The following is a 24,746-nucleotide window of genomic DNA, read 5'->3' on the forward strand; positions in this document are numbered from 1 at the left end:
TTTACAAACTGATAAAGTTATTTTTATTTTTTAAATTCAGCATGTGGTGCGGAATTCGTGACGGGCTGCAGGTTGAGAACCACTGCTTTATATCAAACATTTTTAAATCGTCCACAGCTGAGCTTTGCAGGAGGCTGATCTGTGCCAGATCGCGTGAAGTGAATGTAATGAACAAAGTCATTTTCAGATGCAATGAAAGAAAAATAAAAAATAAATTGCTAAAAAATAAATCAGAGTTTGTGAGAAGAAAAAAAATAGGCTATTAGAAAATATTTTACAACAAATCCTTTAAATTTAACAAATTTATCAGAACAAAACAATAATTAAAATATATAATTCTAATGGATAAATATAATTGCAGTTTATAATAATATAGGCTTAGTAATAAAACAAAAAAATAATAATAATTTAAAGCTAAGCATAAGGTAAGGTTTGGCTTTGTCAATCGGGAGAAATCAAACGTTTCCATATTTGAAGCTTAACTATTATTCATGAGGTAAATAGGCTGTGTGCGTTGCAGTATCGATGAAAAAAAAATCATAATTAACAATATGTCAAAGTGCTCACGCCGAATGTCTGGTGAACGAGTGAATATGTTTCCAGTGAATATGTGCGCGAAATCAAGAATAATAACAGAGTTAATACTAATTATTGCTAAATGCTGGACCGTTCCCATTTCGCTCTGCATATGGAACCTGAAGATTTTTTTAGACTAAGAATGAACCGACATGAAGGTCCATTAACAGAGCTGTGAAGATTGTGGCTGACCCCTCTCATCCTGCCAATAGTCTGTTTAATCTTCTCCCCTCTGGAAAGCGGTATAGGGCCTTTTTGCCCAAAACATCACGTCACCGCCACAGTTTTTTACCCCAATCAATAGCCCTCCTAAATGACTCTTAAATCTTGGAATTCATGGCACTTTATTTATTATTTAACTCATCACTTTTTACATTCATAATAACGCATTGCTTATAATGTCTCTATTTGTCCTTGTATTGTGTTTTTGTAACTGTTAAAAACTGTGTCGATTTTACTGTGTTGCCTGCATGGAGAAGACCAAATCAAATTCCTAGTACCTGTATACATGGCGAAATAAAGTTGAATTTAATTTAAATTTAAATTGATTTAATACATGTAATAAGGAACAAACTTTATAACCTCATTTTACCACTTCCACTCACCGCTGTCACACGCGGTCAAACGTTATATTGAACTAATAGGCTGTGTAACGTTAGCTAACTTTCCCCACCCTGCAAAAAAAAAAACACAAAAAAAAAAAAAAAAAAAAAAAAAAAAATATATATATATATATATATATATATATATATATATATATATATATATATATATATATATATATATATATATGTTTAGACTTATTTTCTCTAATTCCAAACACGATGGATGAAACTGAATTAAGAGAACAGATTTTACAATTAATAGGGGGTTCGTTACTAACTTTATTCAGCTACAATCCTAGCCTAATCTGTTAGTTATCAGATAACATCCCTTAAATCTACTCATTTAATGAGTAATAATCTACTAGAAGGATTTAACTTACAGTTTATTGTTATTTAGATGTACTAATAATATACAATCGTATTATTAAAACATCTTACCTTTTAAAAGTGCGTACCAAACTGTTTGTTCTGCTGCATCTCTATGGCGCGGAATCAGTTTGCTGCTACATCCGGGAACTTTTTAGAGGCTCCACGAGCCGCCATTGCTGTAAAAAAAGCGTTCCATTGGAGTCAATGCAGTTGTCGCAACTCTCTCTCTATATGGCTCTGGTCATAATGTTCGTGGCCCACTAAAGCTGATTAAAGATCATTGGACTAATGATCTGAGAACAACAATGTTCTTGGTTATGTTTGAAACTGCATCGTTCATGTGAGTTAGCCAAAGAAAATTTGAAGATGTCACAACACTGAATGAAAACCCGTTTCGTGTTAATCGTCTCACCAACAGATTCTCCGGTGGTTAAAGAGCAGGTGCTGTACAGTGCTGATCTACCTGCTGATGGGGTGCTGTCCAGTGCTGAACCTTTGCCCTGTCTATTGTTCTCCGATACCTCTGATAGTGCCGCTGTCCTGAACACACTGGAGGATGATGTTGATTTTCCTTCTACAGTGTTGGTGGCGGGAAGGTTGAGAAATTCTGAGATAATTCAAAATCTTGAATCGTTTCTTTTTCACTTGACTGTTATCGAACGCTCTGACGTGATCAATGTAATTCAGACATATGGTAATCTGTTCTCTGACGTTCCTTCTCGTAATTCGCTGGTAGAACATGATATTGATGTTGGCGATTCAATGAAACAGCATGCATATAGGGAGAATCCTGAGAAGCGAGCTCAGTTGAAAAAAGAAGTTACCTTCATGCTTGAAAATAACATCGCTGAGCCAAGTTTTAGCCCTTGGAGCTCAACCTGTTTGTTGGTTAAAAAGTCTGACGGCTTGTTTCGTTTTTGTACCGACTTTCGACACGTTAACTCTGTCACGAAACCAAATAGTTACCCACTGCCTCGTATGGAGGATTGTGTGGATCGTGTTGGAAATGCTGCTTTCGTCACCAAAATCGATCTTTTGAAAGGTTACTGGCAGGTGCCTCTGTCAGATCGCGCAAAAGAAATCTCTACGTTTGTAACACCAGATCATTTCCTGCATTACACTGTAATGGCTTTTGGTCTACGAAACGCACCGGCGACTTTTCAAAGGTTAGTAAATCGTGTTATTGACGATATGCACAACATTGAAGCATATCTGGATGACTTGGTTATTTATAGTGCATCCTGGTCAGAACATGTTAAACAACTTCATGTTCTTTTCAGTCGTCTGTCTGACGCTAATCTTACAGTCAATCTAGCGAAATGCGAGTTCGGACGAGCTACGGTGACCTATCTGGGAAAGATTGTTGGGGCGGTCAAGTTCGGCCTGTCGAGTCTAAGGTGGAGGCTATTACTCATTTTCCTGTGCCCACTACGCGCCGTGAGTTGCGTCGATTCTTGGGCATGGTTGGGTATTACAGGAATTTTTGTGTACATTTTTCCGTTGTCGCCTCTCCCTTAACTGATCTCCTCAGTCCAAAAGTACCATTTAAATGGACAGAACCGTGCCAAATGAGTTTTGAAAAGATCAAAGCACTTCTGATCAATTCTCCCATTATTCTTGCTCCTGATTTCTCCTCTCCTTTCTTGCTTGCTGTTGACACAAGTGACACAGGTGCTGGAGCTGTACTTCTCCAACGAGATCAGACTGGTGTTGAGCATTCCGTTTGCTATTTTTCACGAAAATGTAATAAACATCAGCTACGTTACTCCACCATTCAGAAGGAGGCATTAGCTCTCGTCCTTGCTCTCCAACATTTCGATGTCTATGTGGGCTCTGTTTCGTATCCGTTGATTATTTACACAGATCATAACCCATTAGTCTTCCTGGCCCGAATGAGAAACAACAACCAACGTCTGATGCGTTGGAGTTTGTTTTCACAGACGTTTGAACTAGATATTCGACACATTCGTGGTAAAGATAATGTCATTGCTGACGCTTTATCACGAGTCTAATAGGAATACATTGTTTTTCCCTCTTTCTATTAAAAAAACATAGGGTAAACGCAAAAAAGGAACGGGTAAGAAAGATTGTTTCTACAATTTATTCACTTAAGGGTGAGGGTGCAATGTGTACCTGTGTGATTTATTTTTGAGTCCGTAGGTGGCGATGTGGGAGGATTCTTACGCGAGAATCATGTGACGTCATCGGGGATACCGGATAAAAGGCTCCAAGACTGCAATGGCATCTCTCTCTCTCTCTCTCTCTCTCTCTCTCTCTCTCTCTCTCTCTCTCTCTCTCACTCTCTCTCTCTCACTCTCTCTCTCACTCTCTTGGTGCATGCTGGGAAGGGTTGGGGTATGTGTGAGGGTGTTCACGAGGAGAGGAAGACTCATTTTGGGGTTTTTTTTCCCGCATATATTTTGTTTGTTTTTTTGGGTTTTTTTTTTTTATTTTTTATTTATTTTTTATTTTTTTATGTTTCTAAGTCTATGAATGTTTTGTTGTTTTTCTAAAAATAACATCTGATTTGTTTTGTGAGTGTTTGTGAGTTTTTGAGGCGGCACTGGGATGGCGTCTGTCCCTGCGGGGACAGTGTCACAGGTGTCGCTCCGCCATGGAATCAGGTGTGTACCAGCTCAGGGCGTCACTGTTGAAGACGTGTTGCTGGCAATCGGTGAAAAAGTTGGGTATGAGAACATTACTACAGCATCCAGGATGAATAAAGCAGTGGTGGTTTTTGTCGAGAAGGAAGACATAGTAAATCAGTTGATAAGCGACGGAATTGTGGTAAGTGGTGATTTTCTTATTATCTCACCGCTTGTTGCTCCGACAACGAGAGTTACGATATCCAATGTGCCGCCTTTTATTCGAAATGACGAAATTGAGAAAGCTTTGTCGCGATATGGAAAAAAGGCTAGTGAGATTAAGATGATCCCGCTGGGGTGTAAAAACGCTGCTCTTAAACACGTTATGTCTTTCAGGCGGCAGGTGTTTATGTTCTTAAATGAACCAGAGCTGGACATTTCGTTCAGAGTCATGCATGAAGGGAAAGCGTATTTTATTTACGCAAACACGGGTAGTTTGAAATGTTTTGAGTGCGGGGACATCGGGCATAAACGGCACGCATGTCCACACAAGGCCCAGGTTAGTGAAGTTGAAGTTAGGCCTAGTACTTCTACTGCTGGTGAGAGCAGCAAGTCAGCTTCTGAGGATGTGCAGACTCAAGCTGGATCACAGAGGAACATCGACAGTAATGGAGTGAGTGAAAGTCAGACTGAGAATGTCCATGAAATGGTTTATTCTGGTAAAAATAATGATATTTCTGAATTGGAGGACGCTAGTGTACTGAATGATGATGTAGCTACGGTTAGCGTTGAAAGGGTTTTTGATGAAAATTCTGAAATGTCTAATTCTGGTGAAATGTGTGATGCTGATTCGGGGATGAGAGATGATGATGCTTTCTCTGATATATCTGACATTGGATCACAGTGTGGAAGTGTGGACGATGTGTATAAATTGCAAGATATAAATAACTTCCTGGATGAGACCTTTGGAAGAACTGTTGAAGTTAAAGATTTTTTTCCTGATGAGAATAAATTCATACATACAGTGAAATTGTTGCAGAGAAATGTTAGCTTTGATGCGTTAAGCAAACAAAAAAGATTCAGGTTGAAGAAGATGTTAACAAAGCTAAGAAGGGATAAAATAAACGTTTCTCAAAACAAATCAAATGTTTAAGTCACATGTGGTGAACATTTCTCTTTGTTTTTTTGTTCTTTTTCTATCCTCTTTATATTTTCTTTCTTCCATGGAGCTGTTGAGGGTTGGCTCTTTAAATATTAATGGGGGTAGAGATGGTAATAAATTAGCAATGGTATCGGAGTTATTTGGTATTAAAAAAATTAATGTAGCTTTCTTACAGGAAACACACTCAAGTGTAGACAATGAATCTGAATGGAGTAGATGGTGGGAAGGAACGAGTGTTTTAAGTCATGGGACAAATATGAGTGCTGGCATAGCCATTTTATTTGCTAAAGGAATGAATGTTAATATTTTAGCTGTTGAAGAAATTGTAAAAGGAAGAATATTGTTGTTAAAAATCAAATATGAGGGATTTGTATTTGTACTGATAAATGTTTATGCATCCAACAATGGACCTGAGCGTGTGAGGTCTTTTTTACAATTGAGGAGTGCTATTCAAAAAATTGATGACGATGTTTGTTCAATCATTGGAGGTGACTGGAATTGCACTATTGATTTTATTCTTGATAGAAATGGAGAAGAACCCCATCATGAGTCAAGTGTTGTATTGTTAAAAATTTTAAAAAAGTTTGATTTAATAGATATTTGGAGAAGAAGAAACACGGGAATCAAACAGTATACTTGGCTCAAAGCATCTAATAATAGGGTTAGCGGAGCTAGATTAGATAGATTTTATATAGGTAAAGAATGGAATAATAAAATAGCTGAGGTTTCTATTTTTCCCGTTGGTTTTTCAGATCACCATTTGATATTGTTTACTTTGAATATGAAAAGAACTTCAAAACCAAACTATTTTTGGCATTTTAATACTAAACTATTACAAGATGCTTTATTTTGTGAGAATTTTATATTCTTTTGGAATGACTGGAAGTTAAAAAAGGTTTCTTTTGAAAACGTGCTTATGTGGTGGGAGGTCGGTAAAGCAAACATAAGAACCTTTTGTCAGAATTATAATTCACATTCTACTTCCATGGTGAAAGCAGCGGTACAAAAACTTCAAAGGGATATACAATCTTTGGAGAATATTCTTGTGATTAATAAGGATGATGGAAGGATAAAAAATGAACATTTGAATAAAAAGAAAGAACTTGGTTCATTATTACAAGAACAAGTGAAAGGAGCATTAATAAGAGCAAGAATTTGTTCTATTAAAGACATGGATGCTCCTTCCTCATATTTTTTTAATCTTGAAAAGAAAAGTGTGCAGCAAAAGCAAATGTATCATCTTCGGCGGCCTGACGGGGTCATAACCTCTGACCCATTGGAAATAAGGAAACTGGCAGTCAATTTCTATACGGATTTGTATGATGTTGAGACTTGTGATCTTGAATGTATGTCTGATTTGCTGAGTGATCTACCGAAATTGACAAATGAACAGAAGGAATCCTTGGATGGACAGATTACTTTCCAGGAGATCACCGAGGCAATGAGACAGTTATCAAATGGCCGTTCACCAGGAATTGATGGCTTGCCGGCAGAGTTTTATCAGACATTCTGGAATGTACTTGGAAGTGACTTGTATGAAGTTTTATTGGAAAGTGTAAGGAATAAGGTACTTCCTGTAAGCTGTCGAAGAGCAGTCCTTTCCTTGCTCCCTAAAAAGGGGGATTTGTGCCTGCTAAAGAACTGGAGACCTGTCTCTTTATTGTGCATGGACTATAAAATAATTTCAAAATGTTTAGCAAATAGGTTGAAAAATGTTTTGGAAGTATTAGTTCACAGGGATCAAACATACTGTATTCCTAATAGGTCAATTATGGACAATCTTTTTTTGTTAAGAGATGTCATTGATCTTAATCAATTCAATAATGTTGACCTGGGTGTTCTGTCGTTAGACCAAGAGAAGGCTTTCGATAGAGTTAATCACACATATCTTTATGAGGTTTTGAAAAATTTTGGGTTTGGAAAGAATTTTATATCTTATATTCAACTGTTATATTCTGAAGTGTTTGTGATTGTGAAAGCTGGTGGAGGATTGAGTGCACCAATACCTGTGTTAAAAGGGATCAGGCAAGGCTGTCCACTGTCTGGACAATTATATAGCCTTGTTATTGAGCCTTTGCTGTGCAGGCTAAGAAGAGATCTCAGTGGAATTAATGTCATGCGTGGAATCTCCATATCAGCGTATGCTGATGATGTAACTGTTTTTATTTCAAATCAAAATGATGTTAATATTTTAACTGAAACAATGAGAAATTATGGAAAGGCATCTTCAGCTAGGGTAAATTGGGGAAAAAGTGAGGGACTTATTATTGGTCAGTGGAAGGGTGGGCAAGGACCTCCAAAACTACCTGGTGGATTGTTGTGGGAAAGGGATGGGCTGAAAATGCTAGGGTGTTTTTTTGGAAATAAGCAATTTCAGAATAGAAATTGGGAGGGAATGCTGGAAAAGGTGTCTGCCCGATTGTTTAAATGGAAATCGCTATTACCATTGATGTCATACAGAGGAAGAGTTCTAGTTGTGAACAATCTGGCTGCCTCAACTTTATGGCATAGACTCATTGTAATGGAACCACCTGAAGAATTGATTTGCAAAATACAGAGGACATTTGTGGATTTTTTTTGGAGTGGAGAGCATTGGATTCGAGCGGCAGCTCTCTACCTTCCAGTGTACGAGGGAGGTCAAGGTCTGGTGGATGTGCGGAGCAAGGTCTCTGCTTTTAGAATACAAGCAGCACAGAGGTTTCTGTATTGTAAGGATTTAGCTTGGACTGAGACTGCAAAAATGATTCTACAAAAAGCAGGTGGTCTTAAATTAGATAGACATCTGTTTTTAATGGAACTGCATAAAGTGAATCTGTCCGAAATTACACCTTTTTACCGGTCAATGTTGCACTCTTGGAGAACTGTTTTTAAAGTGGAAAGAGATGTTGATGAATCTGGGAGTTGGATACGAGAGGAATGCTTGTTTTTCAACCCAATGATTCAGACAAGACTTTTGTCAGCTGTAAGCGTGCGTGCATGTTTACAAAGACATGGCATTGTGAAGTTGGGGCAACTTTTAAATAATGACCGATGGGAATCTGTGGAAACCTTGAAAGAATTGACAGGATTAAAGTCCTCACGCTTGACGGAAAAGCTGGTGGAAGAAATTGTCAATGCATTACCAAGTGGTTATAGGAAAAGCATTGGACAAGGATTTCTGTCAGACCCAAGTAATGAACCGGACTTTCCAAAAATAAGAGTTGCTGCTGTCGTCGGTGAAAGACAAGAGGATGAATCCACAGGTTCAATTTTGTCTTTTAAAACTCCACAGCTGGATTTGTTTAAAACAACATCAAAGAAAGCCATATATAACACTGCAGTAAAAGTTTTACATCAAGTGTTACTCAGAGGACAAAAGATCTCAAGGTGGCCAGTTTTGTTGAAGGCAGACTTTCTTGTAAGAGATAGATGGAGAACTCTGTATAAACCTCCAATCGAGAAAAGAACAGCGGATCTTCAATGGAGAATAATTCATGGTGCAATAGCTACGGACAAACATGTGGCACACCTGAACCCAGTAGTAGGGGTGGGATGTAGGTTCTGTGGGGAGGAAGAGAATTTAGAACATTTGTTTTTAAAATGTAAAAGATTGGAAGGTCTTTTTGATGCTCTTAGTAGACTGTTTCAAGCTTTGGGTGAAGAATTCTCAGAGGAAGTTTTTATAGGGGGTGTGAAATATAATTTTTCAAAAAGAAGGAAGATGTGTCTGTTAAATTATTTAATAGGAACTGCGAAATTGACAATATGGAAAACCAGGAAAAATCGAGGTTTGCAGTTAAATAGTGCTAATGTTGAAGTGATGTTTAAGAAATTAGTAGCTGGCAGACTAAAGATAGAATTTGTATATTATAGTCTTGTAAATAATGAGACGGGTTTCAGTGATCTGTGGTGTGTTAATGAGGTTTTGTGTGTTGTTTCTGATGGACATCTGGTTTTGCAAATGTAATTTTTGTAAAAAAAAATTATTTCTTCTATATAATGTGAATTGTTGAAGATTTAGTGTTGTTTTAAATAAAGTTTTGTAAAACCTCTCTCTCTCTCTCTCTCTCTCTCTCTCTCTCTCTCTCTCTCTCTCTCTCTCTCTCTGTTGTTCCACTTCCCATTCTCCAGCATCTCCCATCGCCTCTTGGAGGCGGTTTTGTTTGTTTTATGATAAGCTTAGGTTTAACGTATAAATTTGTGTTTTGATATTCGGTATATCTTTTACTTCTCAGTTGCGGGTAGTGTATGTATTTATTTTCCCTACCCGTGAACTGATTTTCTTATCCATTAGATTTTAGATAGTTTTCTTTCTTATAAATATTATTTGTGAATGTTTGATTTGAATTCTGTTAATTTAATTAAATCGAGACGTCTTGGAATTCACATTAGGGGTTGTGATTCTTTTTTTATATGTTCGGCCTATGTCCTTTTGAGTTCACGAGCCTTGGAATGACAATGTCAAATTCATGACAATGTTTTACATTAAGCTACTTATAAAGATTAAAAACTTTTATTCTCCCCGAAGCTTTTTTTTTTTAAAAACATTTGCTGCATGGGTTAAAAAATACATTTAAAATATCTCCTGTACATATATCAGTCAAAATTGTGTTGAGAGAGAGAAAAAAAATTGCGAATCCTTTAAATTGTACGGTGTTCAGAACAGAGTAAAATACAAAGCCGAAAATATAAGCAGCTATAAAATTATTTGTTTTATAAACAACATATAAACATCTAGAAATAAAAAGTATTTAAAGAGAAATATATCAACATCTCATTCTGCACGAATACAAATGTTCCCCATGAGATCCGTGTGCAATCACTTGAGTTTTTTTGTTTTCCTTATTATAGTGAAAATGAGTTTTGGTCATACAGATGATAATAATAAGACATTAATAGAAACTGTAAAGAGTTCACTTTCAATGGGTCACAAACATATTAATTCCAATTTAATTTAAATGTAATTTAACTTTCTATTTTGTCAACAGTCAATAATTAGAGAATGAGTGTTAGGAGTCGGTCAGGAAAATGAACCGAATTGAACATCTTTAAATTCTTGTGTCCCCATCACACAGTCTGTGTTGATTGTGTGTCTGTGACGTCTCTGAAGCGGCTCCTTATTCACCATCAGCTGATCCTGAGGAAACTGAACTGACGTCTAAACACTGAGACTCCTACAATAAAACACACAGACAGACACATATGAGTCTGAGACATTACTGCTGTCACATCACATCAGCAGATCCAGCTCAGAAAACACACAGTATATTCATATTACAGCCAGAGATTAATAACAGTAAATGCTCAACAACTACTATCACCTAGAGACACTGTAAGACATTAAAATATTCATATATTAAAAATAAGTCACATCACAGAATTAAAAACAGTTTAAAGTACAGAGATTAAAGTGGAGCTGAATTATTATCGTATATTCTCCAATCACACACACAGGAGTCTGTTCCTCAATTTAGAAACTTTAAATAAACAAACACTCACAATAGTGTAATGTCTCCAGTTTATAATGTGGATCCTTCTTCAGATCAGAGAGTAACTTCTTACTAGAATCTCTTAGTTTATTCTTAGACAGATCCAGTTCTCTCAGGTGTGAGGGGTTTGATCTCAGACCTGAAGTCAGAGCAGAACAACCTTTATCTGTGACACCACAATCACTCAACCTGTAGAGAACAATGACACAGTGTTAATTGTAGTTGAAGTGTGTGTAGTTTGTTATTGACTCTGGTCTCAGAGCAGGAGAGGAGATATAATGACAAGCATTGCCACATACTGCTGCTGACAGAATGAGATTTCTGCATGTTGATGCTCAATGCTGCTGTTTGAAACTCTCATGTGCTTCAGGACTGAACAGACACACAGAGCTGAATGTGAGATATTGTTTCATAGTGATATAAGGACAGATCTGTCTGGAGAAACAGTCACTTGCTCCTCTATGGGATTTAAATCCTGCCATGATTCAAAACTGAAAATACAGTTCTGAAAGGTTGAAACTAAACTCAAAATCTTACAAAAAAAAGTTTCGCAAGTTCGAAAAATAAGATTTGCAAGCTTGCAAAATGTAAAAAAAATTAAAATATCTCTGCAAACATTATGTTGTTTTTGAGATTTCCTTCTTCAGAACTGCAACATCTTTTTACGATGTTGCGCAAAGAATTTTTCAGAGTTTCAAATTTGTCAGTGTTCTCCCACTGTATTAGATTGTTTTCCAGGTTAGAAACCTTGTAAATGGTGATCTGAAAAATGGTGTGCGAATGTGTGAAAAAAAGTTTTGAAACTCTGAAAACAGAGCTTTGCAGGCTTGCAAAGTGGTAAAAAAAATTAAATCTCTTCAAACATAATTTTGTTTTTGAGTTTTCCTTCTTCAGAAGTGCAACACTCTTTTTAATGGTGTTGTGCAATCATTTTTTCAGGGTTTCGAATTTGTCACTGTTCTCCCAGTGTATAGTTTGTTTTCAAGATTTGAAACTCTGTAAATAGTGATCTGAAAACTGGTGTGCAAATAGGTGAAAAAAAGGTTTGAAACTCTGAAAATAGAGGTTCGAAAGGGCGAAACTTATTACATTACATTACATTTGCACTCCTATGCAGACTATTTTTTCAGAGCCGAGTTTACAACACCCACTTTGCGGAGATACGCTCACACAGTTGTGAGTTTGCGACTCACGTGATTTGTGGCAGTGTTGTCACGCAGCTCTGCTCTGAAACTCTGAAACTCAGACTGAGCGAAAATTATGAAGGTATTTTTGATTCAAATTAACTGAGCACCTGTGGCAGTGCGATTTGTAGTTGTAGAGAAAAGCCACACATGTGTATCAGTAAATTTGAAGTCACAGAGGGAAATGTTTTAAGAGTTGCAAACCTGTAGCCTTTTTTTCTCTCCCACAAACACAACACAACAGTTACACCTTCTCAAATTCTTCATTGCAGGTGCACAAATCCTATTCTACAAATCACACATTTAGAAACTCGTACGCTCACATTTTTGAAACAATTGCTGCAGTGAATGTGGTGCAAAACGCATTTACACACCTGCATCAAGAAATGTGCAGTCGTGGAGAAATGTTGAACATCCGCAAATTAGTACGTGAATTCATCAAATGAGAGTTGCACACTTGTAGAATATTTTCTCAGAATGTCTTGTATATTTTTCTAACACAAACACAAAGTACATAACTACAGCTTCTTGAATCTGCTGCGATGAAGCTCAAACACTGTTTTTTCGCTTTCAAGCGACAAGTTTCGCGCTCTCCCTTTTGCACCGAGATATTTGGTTCAAAAGTGATTTGTGCATCTGTAGAGGTAGTGGGCGGGACTGTTTAGAGATTACAGAATTTCAGCCAATCAGAAGAGCTTACTGAGCCAGTAGATATATGCCCCAAGCAGTTTTACGCCCCTGTTGTTCCTCATGCGTCCAGTAGGGGAAGGCAAGTATTTTAGTATATGAGCCCAGTCATTTATAAGAACAGCAGACCATATCTATATGTATGATAGCAGCAGACCTTCTTGAAGTGATACGGATGAGGTATGTTAAATAATCTGCTAAAGTACTTGTTGTTGATTGTAATTGTGTAATGATGCAACATTTATTATTTATAAAAGATTGATCAATTAAATAAGAAAGAATAGCGATATCAATTCAAAAGATGGATCAGTTTATTTTGAGAGGCAGATGTCAGATGTTCTGTCTGACTCAAACTTAACTAACCACAGTCTATCCATCAATGGACAAAAAAAAAAAAAAAAAAAAAAAAAAACAATCAAAGTGACTTGACACTTTTTCCAAGTGTTCCATCAATATTGTTCATTGAAGATCAGGAGCGAATTGATGTTATCTACACTCAGATGACTTCAATTTTGGATGGCACACCTACACACACCCACAGTGACCAGATCAGATTCATTATGGATGTCCCTTTTCCAGAGGTATGGTCTTGTGTGTTAGTTGTGCTCTGCATGGTGTCATATTCACATTGTTTTTAATGTCAAATAGTTTATCCATAATGTTAGATAATTTCTATAAAATAATAGTTTTGTGCTTAATATAGAAAAGGAACTTTGGATTTTGTTGTAAAAAAAAAAAAAGCAAAATGATGCTTGGCTTATTTGGGCTGTGATAAATCTTTCTCTGGTAGTCCATCATCTGTGCTCTTGCTGTTGTGAAAGATGTGTCCATCTTGGAGGCTGAGGAGAAATTCCTTCGAGGACCTGTCATTGACGCAAGGTACTGTAAGGATCCTATAAAGGAAAAAAAAAATTGAAACATGACATCCTGCCATTATTTATAAATAACCATTGTTTTCTACCACTATGCAACTTTTGCTTTTTTATTTATTTTTATCAGTGAGTGGGATCACTTTGACCGCAGGATAAAGAAACAATTAAAGAAGAGTGGCAAACCATTGGAGAGTCATCTACAGGAGTCATGCTGTTAAGAAATAACCAAGTCATGGTGTTAATAAATTTTTTTTGTGAACAACAATATTGTCTTTCTTTTAAATGACCCTTGGAACTTTAGAAAATTGTTAAATGTTGTTGGTCTTCATAAAATGCTATGTAGAACATGTTCTGTTGCTGTATAACGAGCAATTGTGAATTGTAAAACAAATATTTCATTTAGGATTCATATGATTACACAGTACTGTATGTCTAATGGCCTGAATATGGTTAATATCTAAATATAACTTAATATAAATTCACAACATCATATATCAGTCAATCTCTGTATATAAAAACAGTTTATAAATATATATAAATAATACATTTTACAGTAGGTCATAGGTCTGCAGCCTCCCCCTACTGGACACATGAGGAACAACAGGGGCGTAAAACTGCTTGGGGCGTATATCTACTGGCTCAGTAGCTCTTCTGATTGGCTGAAATTCTGTAATCTCTAAACAGTCCCGCCCACTACCTCTACAGATGCACAAATCACTTTTGAACCAAATATCTCGGTGCAAAAGGGAGAGCGCGAAACTTGTCGCTTGAAAGCGAAAAAACAGTGTTTGAGCTTCATCGCAGCAGATTCAAGAAGCTGTAGTTATGTACTTTGTGTTTGTGTTAGAAAAATATACAAGACATTCTGAGAAAATATTCTACAAGTGTGCAACTCTCATTTGATGAATTCACGTACTGATTTGCGGATGTTCAACATTTCTCCACGACTGCACATTTCTTGATGCGGGTGTGTAAATGCGTTTTGCACCACATTCACTGCAGCAATTGTTTCAAAAATGTGAGCGTACGAGTTTCTAAATGTGTGATTTGTAGAATAGGATTTGTGCACCTGCAATGAAGAATTTGAGAAGGTGTAACTGTTGTGTTGTGTTTGTGGGAGAGAAAAAAAGGCTACAGGTTTGCAACTCTTAAAACATTTCACTCTGTGACTTCAAATTTACTGATACACATGTGTGGCTTTTCTCTACAACTACAAATCGCACTGCCACAGGTGCTCAGTTAATTTGAATCAAAAATACCTTCATAGAAAATGAAGCTTCGCAACCTCGTAACTAAAAAAAAAAAGCCTGGAGGGAGGGCCTTCTGCTCTTGGCCAATGCTTTGCTGTCTGCTGACGTACAGTCCAATCACAAGTCGTATTTACCTGAAAGGTGGGATTGACCGACTGCTCCGCCAATGACAAAAGCGCACAGGATACGCAAACAGAGGATGCGCAGATTTCTGGCCACAAGACAGTCCCAGATGGCTTGCGGTCTGGTTCTAAAATAAGGTTAACAACTTGTCGCTGGAATTCACCATACAATTGCCAGTAGCCACTGAGTTTACCACTGATAGTCCGGCGGTGCATCAGTATACACACTTTCCTCACCTGGCGACTCACTTTCCTCACGCATTCCTCATGCATCCAAAATAATATTTAGATATTATATTTAAATATTCAGAAAGGTGTACAGTGTATGTTTTACTTTTATTAAAATATTTCAGTAAAATTATAAATAATTGCCTATTACAAATTTATGAATGCATGGTTAACTTTTTTCTGTAATCATAGCCTATATGTATTGAGACATTTTAAAATCTATATTTTGTAAAAATAATAAAAAATAAACCTGAATTATAATCTGTATTTTCATATATTATATAAGTAGTATATATATATATATATATATGTGTGTGTGTGTGTGTGTGTGTATATATATTGTGAGCCGTGTCCCGGGCACCGATCAGCGTCACCCTGGCAACAGAGGAGATCCACCTGCACACAATCACCGCGGGCTGATCGGTCCCAGCTGAAACCGCTCAGAGGACGACTACAAAAGCTGCACCCGAGAAGACACGGGTGAGAAAGTTCTCCAGCAGAATGCCAGCAAATGGTGTGTCTCTTACCTCTCCAGAAAGCGAGTGACCGACCAGCCCGCCACCTGAGCACCGAACACCGATTCTCCTTGCACTCAGCCGGCGAATCAAGATTAAGTTGTATATATATACAACTTAAAACCGATCTTTTCCAAATGTATTTGACCCTCTAACGCTAACACTCACTATTCTTTAAAAAAAAAAAGAAGAATATTAAGCTTTCTAATCTTTTGTATTCTATTGGTTTTCTTTTAGTATTAACAAAGGCAAAAAAAGACCTCTAACACTAGCTTGCTCTGTAATGTTTCTATTCTATCTGTTATCTGTATTTCTTTATTATATTGTTTAAAAGCTTTACGTGTAAGCTAACTGAAACTTGTTATAGAACTTGTATATTTGTTGTTTTTTATTGCTTCCATTGTCCTCATACGCTGTTTGTGACGGATTGAGAGAGGATGCTTACATTTTGAGTCACCGACAAAAACCCAACAAAAACACGTCCTAAGAGTCCAAAAGCATTCACTTCGCAATGAAGCTTGCAGAATTAATAAATACATTTAGAATGTCCTTATAATTTAAGCCATGAAAAAAAAATGTTTTACATTTTTATATTCATTGAACATTAATTCTTGAGTAGCCAGTAACCAGGTGCCAGTACTACCAGCCCCCACCCCGAAAAAGAAACTGAGTTGAGGAAAGTGAGTCGCCAGGTGAGGAAAGTGTGTATACTGATGCACTGCCGGACTATCAGTGGTAAACTTAGTGGCTGCTGGCAATTGTATGGTGAATTCCAGCGACAAGTTGGAAACCTTATTTTAAATTTTAGGACCGTTTATTTTGCGTATCCTGTGCGCTTTTGTCATTGGCGGAGCAGTCGGTCAATCCCACCTTTCAGGTAAATACGACTTGTGATTGGACTGTACGTCAGCAGACAGCAAAGCATTGGCCAAGAGCAGAAGGCCCTCCCTCCAGGCTTTTTTTTTTTAGTTACGAGGTTGCGAAGCTTCATTTTCGCTCAGTCTGAGTTTCAGAGTTTCAGAGCAGAGCTGCGTGACAACACTGCCACAAATCACGTGAGTCGCAAACTCACAACTGTGTGAGCGTATCTCCGCAAAGTGGGTGTTGTAAACTCGGCTCTGAAAAAATAGTCTGCATAGGAGTGCAAATGTAATGTAATGTAATAAGTTTCGCCCTTTCGAACCTCTATTTTCAGAGTTTCAAACCTTTTTTTCACCTATTTGCACACCAGTTTTCAGATCACTATTTACAGAGTTTCAAATCTTGAAAACAAACTATACACTGGGAGAACAGTGACAAATTCGAAACCCTGAAAAAATTATTGCACAACACCATTAAAAAGAGTGTTGCAGTTCTGAAGAAAGAAAACTCAAAAACAAAGTTATGTTTGAAGAGATTTAATTTTTTTTTACCACTTTGCAAGCCTGCAAAGCTCTGTTTTCAGAGTTTCAAAACTTTTTTTCACACATTCGCACACCATTTTTCAGATCACCATTTACAAGGTTTCTAACCAGGAAAACAATCTAATACAGTGGGAGAACACTGACAAATTTGAAACTCTGAAAAATTCTTTGCGCAACATCGTAAAAAGATGTTGCAGTTCTGAAGAAGGAAATCTCAAAAACAACATAATGTTTGCAGAGATATTTTAATTTTTTTTTACATTTTGCAAGCTTGCAAATCTTATTTTTCGAACTTGCGAAACTTTTTTTTGTAAGATTTTGAGTTTTCAAACACTTAGTTTCAACCTATCAGAACTGTATTTTCAGTTTTGAATCATGGCAGGATTTAAATCCCATACTCCTCTAATAAACACCTACAGGAGGACATCTGCCCAGACGAAATACTGCTCTCCCCGGAACATGATTTCAACCGAGCAGGACCTTAAATCGGTCCGTGTCATGATCCGGCCCTGTGTGCAGCTGTGTTTAATTGGGTATGGCGCTAAACTCTGCAGGACTGTGTCCCTCCAGGACCAAGTTTACCTCTCCCTGATATAAGAGGAACATGAACCTGCTGATAGAGCAGCAAATAATTATATAAAATAAAAATACTGCTTGTGGTTTTACAGGTCTTGAGGGTCTTTTATCAATGATAATGCTGAACACTGAAGTGATTATAACTTTCATTCACTCATTGATCACTGTAATACTGAGTTAAAACTAAACACATTCAGACTCTTGTCTGTTCAACTCTAAACCTCCGAGATATTCATCCTGTAGTAAGTCACAGAGACTCTGGATTACTATTTTACATGTTATCTGGAAATTCATTATTGATCAAACTATCAGAATCAAAGCATGTGATGTAATGGAAATGAATGAAATTAACTTTTGCTGAAATATATTTTGTTTACTGAAAATTGCTGATTTTATTCTTAGAATTTACATTAAAGGGTGTTTTACTGACATGTGACTATCAGAGAGATCTTACCACAGTTTCTCCAGTTTACAGTGAGGATCCTGTAGTACATCAGAAAGCAGCTTCACTCCTGAATCTCTTAGTTTATTCCACGACAGATTCAGTTCTCTCAGGTGTGAAGGGTTTGATCTCAGAGCTGAAGTCAGAGCAGAACAACCTTCATCTGTGACACCACAATCACTCAACCTGTAGAGAACAATGACACTCTCTTCACTATCTCAGATCAGATCAGTTTAGCTGGGAATCAATTATTAATTGACATCAGACACAAAACATGATCATAAGACATCTAAATTTAACATGCAGTATTTAAAGACCCCTGTGTTAGAAATGTGCTACAATGTATTTGTTTTGTCCTTTCCATCACGTGTAGTTGAATATAAGTATAATGCACTATACATTTAAAATAAATGTATTTTTCATTTTATAGCATGTGTTTAAATACGTATAGTGTTGTTCATGAATGGACTTTACAACAATACAAATAGCAACGTGCAACATTTTTACCAGATTTAGTGCTACACTTTTATTTGTTCCCCACTAAATAAGGTTTTTTACACTATATATTTAGATTTATAAAATAATTGTGCACTTTTTTGTTTATAGAATTAGCTGCTGAATTACCCACTAACCTAGTTTATAATTTATGTTCATATATAATATTTTTTATTATTATTATTTATAATGAATTTGTCTGTATTTAGTTGATTGTGAAAGAGTGATTATCAGCTCCACACACAGAGAAATACAAATTCTACATGGATTTAAAAGAATAAAAACTGCACTGGTATCAGATCAGGATCTGTATCAGATAATACCGAACCCCAGTGTCAGAATCAGTGTTGGAGACAAAAAAGACTGATTGGAGCATCTCTAGTTCATTGTGCAGTGAATGAAGTTGACAGAAATGCATAAAGACAGTTTCTGTTCGTGAGAACTTGAAACCGTTCTGTGTTATTCTGTGTATTTTGTTTATCTTCAGTTGGATTTTTCACTTGATGGTATTCATGTAATTGCTTCTGTAACAAATGGAGATATCCTCTACTGTACATATAAACTACAGTGAACATCACAACCAATGACTTTCGCAATGCTGTTTATTTTAATACTAAAAAGCTGAGGCTGAACCCTTCATTTTTACTTCAAATGTGCTTCATGTGAGAGTCATATATGATCTTACCACAGTTTCTCCAGTTTACAGCATGGATCCTATAGTACATCAGAAAGCAGCTTCACTCCTGAATCTCTTAGTTTATTCCACGACAGATCCAGTTCTCTCAGGTGTGAGGGGTTTGATCTCAGAGCTGAAGTCAGAGCAGCACAACCTTCATCTGTGACACCACAATTATACAACCTGTAGAGAACAATGACACAGTCTTCAGTCTCTCAGATCAGATCAGTTTAGCTGTGAATTCATTATTAATTGAGGTCAAACACAAAACATGATCATAAGACATCTAAATTTAACTTGCATATTTTAACACTATTAACATTGTTTACAGTAGGGAAGCAACAATTTTGATACTCATGCTGCCATTTTCTGCCGGATCAGGTATCGTAATTAAACTGTTGCACTATAATACACTATACTACACACTTCACACACAAAAAGGGGGGGGGGTGGCCTAGTGGTTAAAGATTTTGTCTCCTAAACCTTAGTTTGTGAGTTCGAGTCTTGGGCAGCCAATACTAAACTGGGATGCCTGCCCACTGCTCTGTGTGTGTGTGTGTGTGTGTGTGCGCGCACACTTTGGGTGGGTTAAATGCAGAGCATGAATTCTGAGTATGGGTCATCATACTTGGCTGTATGTCATTTCACTACACATCAACATCTCTTCCCTTTGTGCTTTGAACTGTTTAATGTGAAGTGCTGTGTACATCGACTGCTTCAAGTGCATCATTCTGTAAGTGCTTTGTGCTGCAATGTATTTGTTCTGTCCTTTCCATCATATGTTGTTGTTTATACGTATAATGCACTATACATTTAAAAGAAATGTCTTTTCATTTTATAGTATGTGTTTAAATATAAATATATTGTTTTTCATCAATGGATTCTATAACAATACAAATAGCAACGTGCAACATTTTAACAGATTTAGTGCTACACTTTTATTTGTTACAAATAATGATTTTTCACTATATATTTATAGTTATACAATTTTTGTGCACAGAATTTTTTTAAAACATTAGCTGCTGAATTATCCACTAACCAAGTTTTTTATTCACATATATTTTTTATTTAATTTTTCTTTGTAATTAATAATGCTGCGTTCCAGGCAGGTTTTTGAGCTCGCAAGTCACGATTTCAAACCACGACTAATGACTTTGTACCGTTCAAGTCACGCCAAACTTCCTGAGCGCAAGGAATAGTAGCTAGATTATTATTTATTTTATTATATATTCTAGTGCTGTTACATTGTCCTAAAATAGTTTTTCAACGTGTACCACTTGCATAAACACTCCATCCGTAGGCAATATTATTCGTAAGGGGCTGCTGCCATTGGTGTTTTGCGTGCTGTGATGTCAGAACTCGGAACTCGGAGTACATCGATCTAGTACGAGTTTACAGGTGGGAAGTCACGGGTTTGAGTGCCGTTCGAGTGCACTTTCACAGGTTTAAGGTTGGAAAAACACGGGTTACTGGTTGCCTGCAATGCGGAATTAGTCTGTGTGATGAGTGGGGACAGAACGAGACGCAGGAGTAATTGGAAAATGGTGAGTGGCGCAGGTGTCTCTCATTTCCAATTACTCCACTGGCCTCGCTCCATTCCAACGGCTCTCAGCCCTGCCCCACTCGTTACAGTCTGTATTTAGTTGATTGTGAAAGAGTGATTATCAGTTCCACACCCAGAGATATATAAATTCTATATGGATTAAAAAACTGCACTGGTATCAGATCAGGATCTGTATCAGATAATACCGAACCCCGGTGTCAGAATCAGTGTTGGAGACAAAAAAGACAGATTGGAGCGTCTCTAGTTCATTGTGCAGTGAATGAAGTTGACAGAAATGCATAAAGACAGTTTCTGTTCGTGAGAACTTGAAACCATTCTATGTTAAGATTGTATTTTGTTTATCTTCAGTTGGATTTTTCACTTGATGGTATTCATGTAATTGCTTCTGTAACAAATGCAGATATCCTCTACTGTACATATAAACTACAGTGAACATCACAACCAATGACTTTCGCAATGCTGTTTATTTTAATACTAAAAAGCTGAGGCTGAACCCTTCATATTTACTTTAAATGTGCTTCATCTGTGAGTCATACATGATCTTACCTCAGTTTCTCCAGTTTACAGTGAGGATCCTGTAGTACATCAGAAAGCAGCTTCACTCCTGAATCTCTTAGTTTATTCCACGACAGATTCAGATCTCTCAGGTGTGAGGGGTTTGATCTCAGAGCTGAAGTCAGAGCAGCACAACCTTCATCTGTGATGTCACAATCACTCAACCTGTAGAGAACAATGGCACACTCTTCACTCTCTCAGATCAGATCAGTTTAGCTGTGAATCAATTATTAATTGACATCAGACACAAAACATGATCATAAGACATCTAAATTTAACATGCAGTATTTAAAGACCCCTGTGTTAGAAATGTGCTACAATGTATTTGTTTTGTCCTTTCCATCACGTGTAGTTGAATATAAGTATAATGCACGATACATTTAAAATAAATGTATTTTTCATTTTATAGTATGTTTAAATACGTATAGTGTTGTTCATGAATGGACTTTACAACAATACAAATAGCAACGTGCAACATTTTTACCAGATTTAGTGCTACACTTTTATTTGTTCCCCACTAAATAAGGTTTTTTACACTATATATTTAGATTTATAAAATAATTGTGCACTTTTTTGTTTATAGAATTAGCTGCTGAATTACCCACTAACCTAGTTTATAATTTTTGTTCATATATAATATTATTATTTTTTTATTATTATTTATAATGAATTTGTCTGTATTTAGTTGATTGTGAAAGAGTGATTATCAGCTCCACACACAGAGAAATACAAGTTCTACGTGGATTTAAAAGAATAAAAACTGCACTGGTATCAGATCAGGATCTGTATCAGATAATACCGAACCCCGGTGTCAGAATCAGTGTTGGAGACAAAAAAGACAGATTGGAGCATCTCTAGTTCATTTTGCAGTGAATGAAGTTGACAGAAATGCATAAAGACAGTTTCTGTTCGTGAGAACTTGAAACCATTCTATGTTAAGATTGTATTTTGTTTATCTTCAGTTGGATTTTTCACTTGATGGTATTCATGTAATTGCTTCTGTAACAAATGCAGATATCCTCTACTGTACATATAAACTACGGTGAACATCACAACCAATGACTTTCGCAATGCTGTTTATTTTATTACTAAAAAGCTGAGGCTGAACTCTTCATATTTACTTTAAATGTGCTTCATGTGTGAGTTATATATGATCTTACCCCAGTTTCTCCAGTTTACACTGAGGATCCTGTAGTACATCAGAAAGCAGCTTCACTGAATATCTTAGTTTATTCCACGACAGATCCAGTTCTCTCAGGTGTGAGGGGTTTGATCTCAGAGCTGAAGTCAGAGCAGCACAACCTTTATCTGTGACACCACAATTATACAACCTGTAGAGATTTAAAATTAATACATATGAAACACTATTAAACAGCTATCAGAAAAAGAAAAAAAAAAAACAATCAAACAACTCCAATTCCAATACAATTAAATTGATTCAAACCATGAGAAAAAAAAAAACATGCACATGCATTTTATTGGCATGCAAGTTTAATGGGCAAATTGACACAACATTTTTAAAGACAGCATTAAAACATCATTTATCTATTAATTAAGTAAAATTGTATGTAATCGTATTGCAATTGCGTAAAAATGAAATTAATTTAATTCAACTTCTAACTGTTTTAACATGTTTAATAATAATCCACATGCTGGACTGTGAACTGGCAAATAGTTCTTGTGTTTTAATATAAATTTGAGTCTAGATCTTGTCATTCCAGATGCCCTTCTGTAAGATTTAAAAACTGAAAACATATAAATAACAAACATGTATAATTAATAACTTATTGTAGATTTCAAATGCTGTCTTCATAAGTGTGTGTTCAAGTAAGCTGCTGTTTTGCTCCAGTAACGGATTCATCAGATTTGAGGAGATTTGAGCTGCTGTATATATGAGCCGCTTCTCCACTTGTTTGGTTGCTCTTGATTTCTGATGGTCTTCTATGCCAGATGAGAAATATTTAAATTCCTTCATGTTAAATTTAACATTTTTAATTTGATAAGCAGCATTATTTACGTGACTTTGTTTGAATGCATGAAGAAATGTTTTACAATGTCTCTGAACTGAAAATACATCAAACTGCCGACCACTAAAATAATAGCTACATCACTGAAGATTAATGAGCTTTTAACTCTGATTTTCTTCATGTTTTAACAGTGAAGTTATTGTTCTCAGTGATACTTACTGAACTGATCTGGATTCTTTAATCACAGGCAGCAGCTTCTGAAGAACTTTCATATTTTCAGGATTATTCTTTTCTTTAACAAATTTATCAAGATGAAACTCATTCAGTTCATCTTCTGATGTCAATAGCACAAAACTAAAGCTGACCACTGAGATGACGAGAGTTTGGCTTCCTTTATTCCTCCAGATTTCAGATACTGTTGTATTTCCTCCACTAGTGAACGATCACCCAGTTCATTCAGACAGTGGAACAGATTGATGGATTTCTCTGGAGAGTCAATGGTCCTGATCTTCTCCTTGATGTACTTGACTGTTTCCTCATTGCTGTTAGAGCTGCTGCTTTTCAACTTCAATATTCGTTGAAGGAGAATCTGATGAGACTCCACTGACAAACCCATAAGGAACCGGAGAAAAAGATCCAGATGTCCATTTTTACTCTGTAGAGCCTCTTTCACAGCTCTCTGATGCAGCTCAGATAATGAAACAGAATGAAACCAGTTCTTCACTTTAGACCATAAACTCTGTTTGGTGAACTGGTCAAACACATTTCTGTTGTGGTTTGTACAGGAGAGGTGCACATATAGAGCTGATAGATGTTCCTGAATGCTCAGATGAACAAAGCAGAAGACTTTCCCCTGATACAAGCCCAACTCCTCTCTGAAGATCTGAGTGCACAATCCTGAGTACACTGATGCTTCTGTCACATCAATACCACACTCTCTCAGGTCTTCCTCATAGAAGATCAGGTTTCCTTTCACAAGCTGCTCAAAAGCCACTTTCCCCAGTTTGAGGATCATGTCTTCATCTGTCACCTTCTTCTCATAGTCCTTCTCATGTTTGATGTTGGTCTGAAGGATCAGGAAGTGTGTGTACATCTGAGTGAGAGTCTTGGGAATCTCTCCACTCTCTGCTCGACTCAACATCTTCTCCAGAACAGCGGCTGAGATCCAGCAGAACACTGGGATGTGGCACATGATGTAGAGGCTCCTTGATGACTTCAGGTGTGAGATGATCCTGTCGGCCAGACTCTGATCACTGATTCTCTTCCTGAAGTATTCCTCCTTCTGTGGCTGATTGAAGCCTCGTACCTCTGTCACTCGATGGACACACTCAGAGGGGACGAGATCAGCTGCTGCTGGTCTGGAGGTGATCCAGATGAGAGCAGAGGGAAGCAGATTCCCCACAATGAGGTTCATCAGCAGCCTGTCCACTGAGGCTGATTCAGAT

At 36.8% G+C, this 24,746-nt stretch overlaps 2 protein-coding genes across 2 annotated transcripts in view; both read right to left on the reverse strand.

Annotated features, from left to right (window-relative positions):
* LOC113077843 (NACHT, LRR and PYD domains-containing protein 3-like) overlaps window positions 1–24,746 on the reverse strand; it is a 54,895-nt gene that overhangs the window by 26,025 nt on the left and 4,124 nt on the right. The gene's annotated exons all lie outside the window — the stretch shown is intronic.
* On the reverse strand, window positions 9,976–24,523 carry LOC113077842 (ribonuclease inhibitor-like). Its single transcript, XM_026250112.1, has 5 exons — window positions 23,521–24,523; window positions 22,495–22,665; window positions 21,326–21,499; window positions 10,776–10,954; window positions 9,976–10,450 (listed from the first exon to the last, which is right to left on the reverse strand). Coding segments are annotated over exons 1-5 (579 nt in total). The 5' UTR covers window positions 23,574–24,523; the 3' UTR covers window positions 9,976–10,448.

The sequence above is a fragment of the Carassius auratus genome, unplaced genomic scaffold (assembly GCF_003368295.1).
Source record: "Carassius auratus strain Wakin unplaced genomic scaffold, ASM336829v1 scaf_tig00023288, whole genome shotgun sequence".
NCBI classification, from domain to species: domain Eukaryota; kingdom Metazoa; phylum Chordata; class Actinopteri; order Cypriniformes; family Cyprinidae; genus Carassius; species Carassius auratus.

Coding starts and splice junctions, on each gene's coding strand:
- LOC113077842 (XM_026250112.1), bottom strand. CDS start 23,573: ATGAAAGTTCTTCAGAAGCTGCTGCCTGTGATTAAAGAATCCAGATCA. Junction 21,500..22,494: donor TGTAAACTGGAGAAACTGGG/GTAAGATCATAT, acceptor TGTTCTCTACAG/GTTGAGTGATTGTGACATCA. Junction 10,955..21,325: donor TGTAAACTGGAGAAACTGAG/GTAAGATCATGT, acceptor TGTTCTCTACAG/GTTGAGTGATTGTGGTGTCA.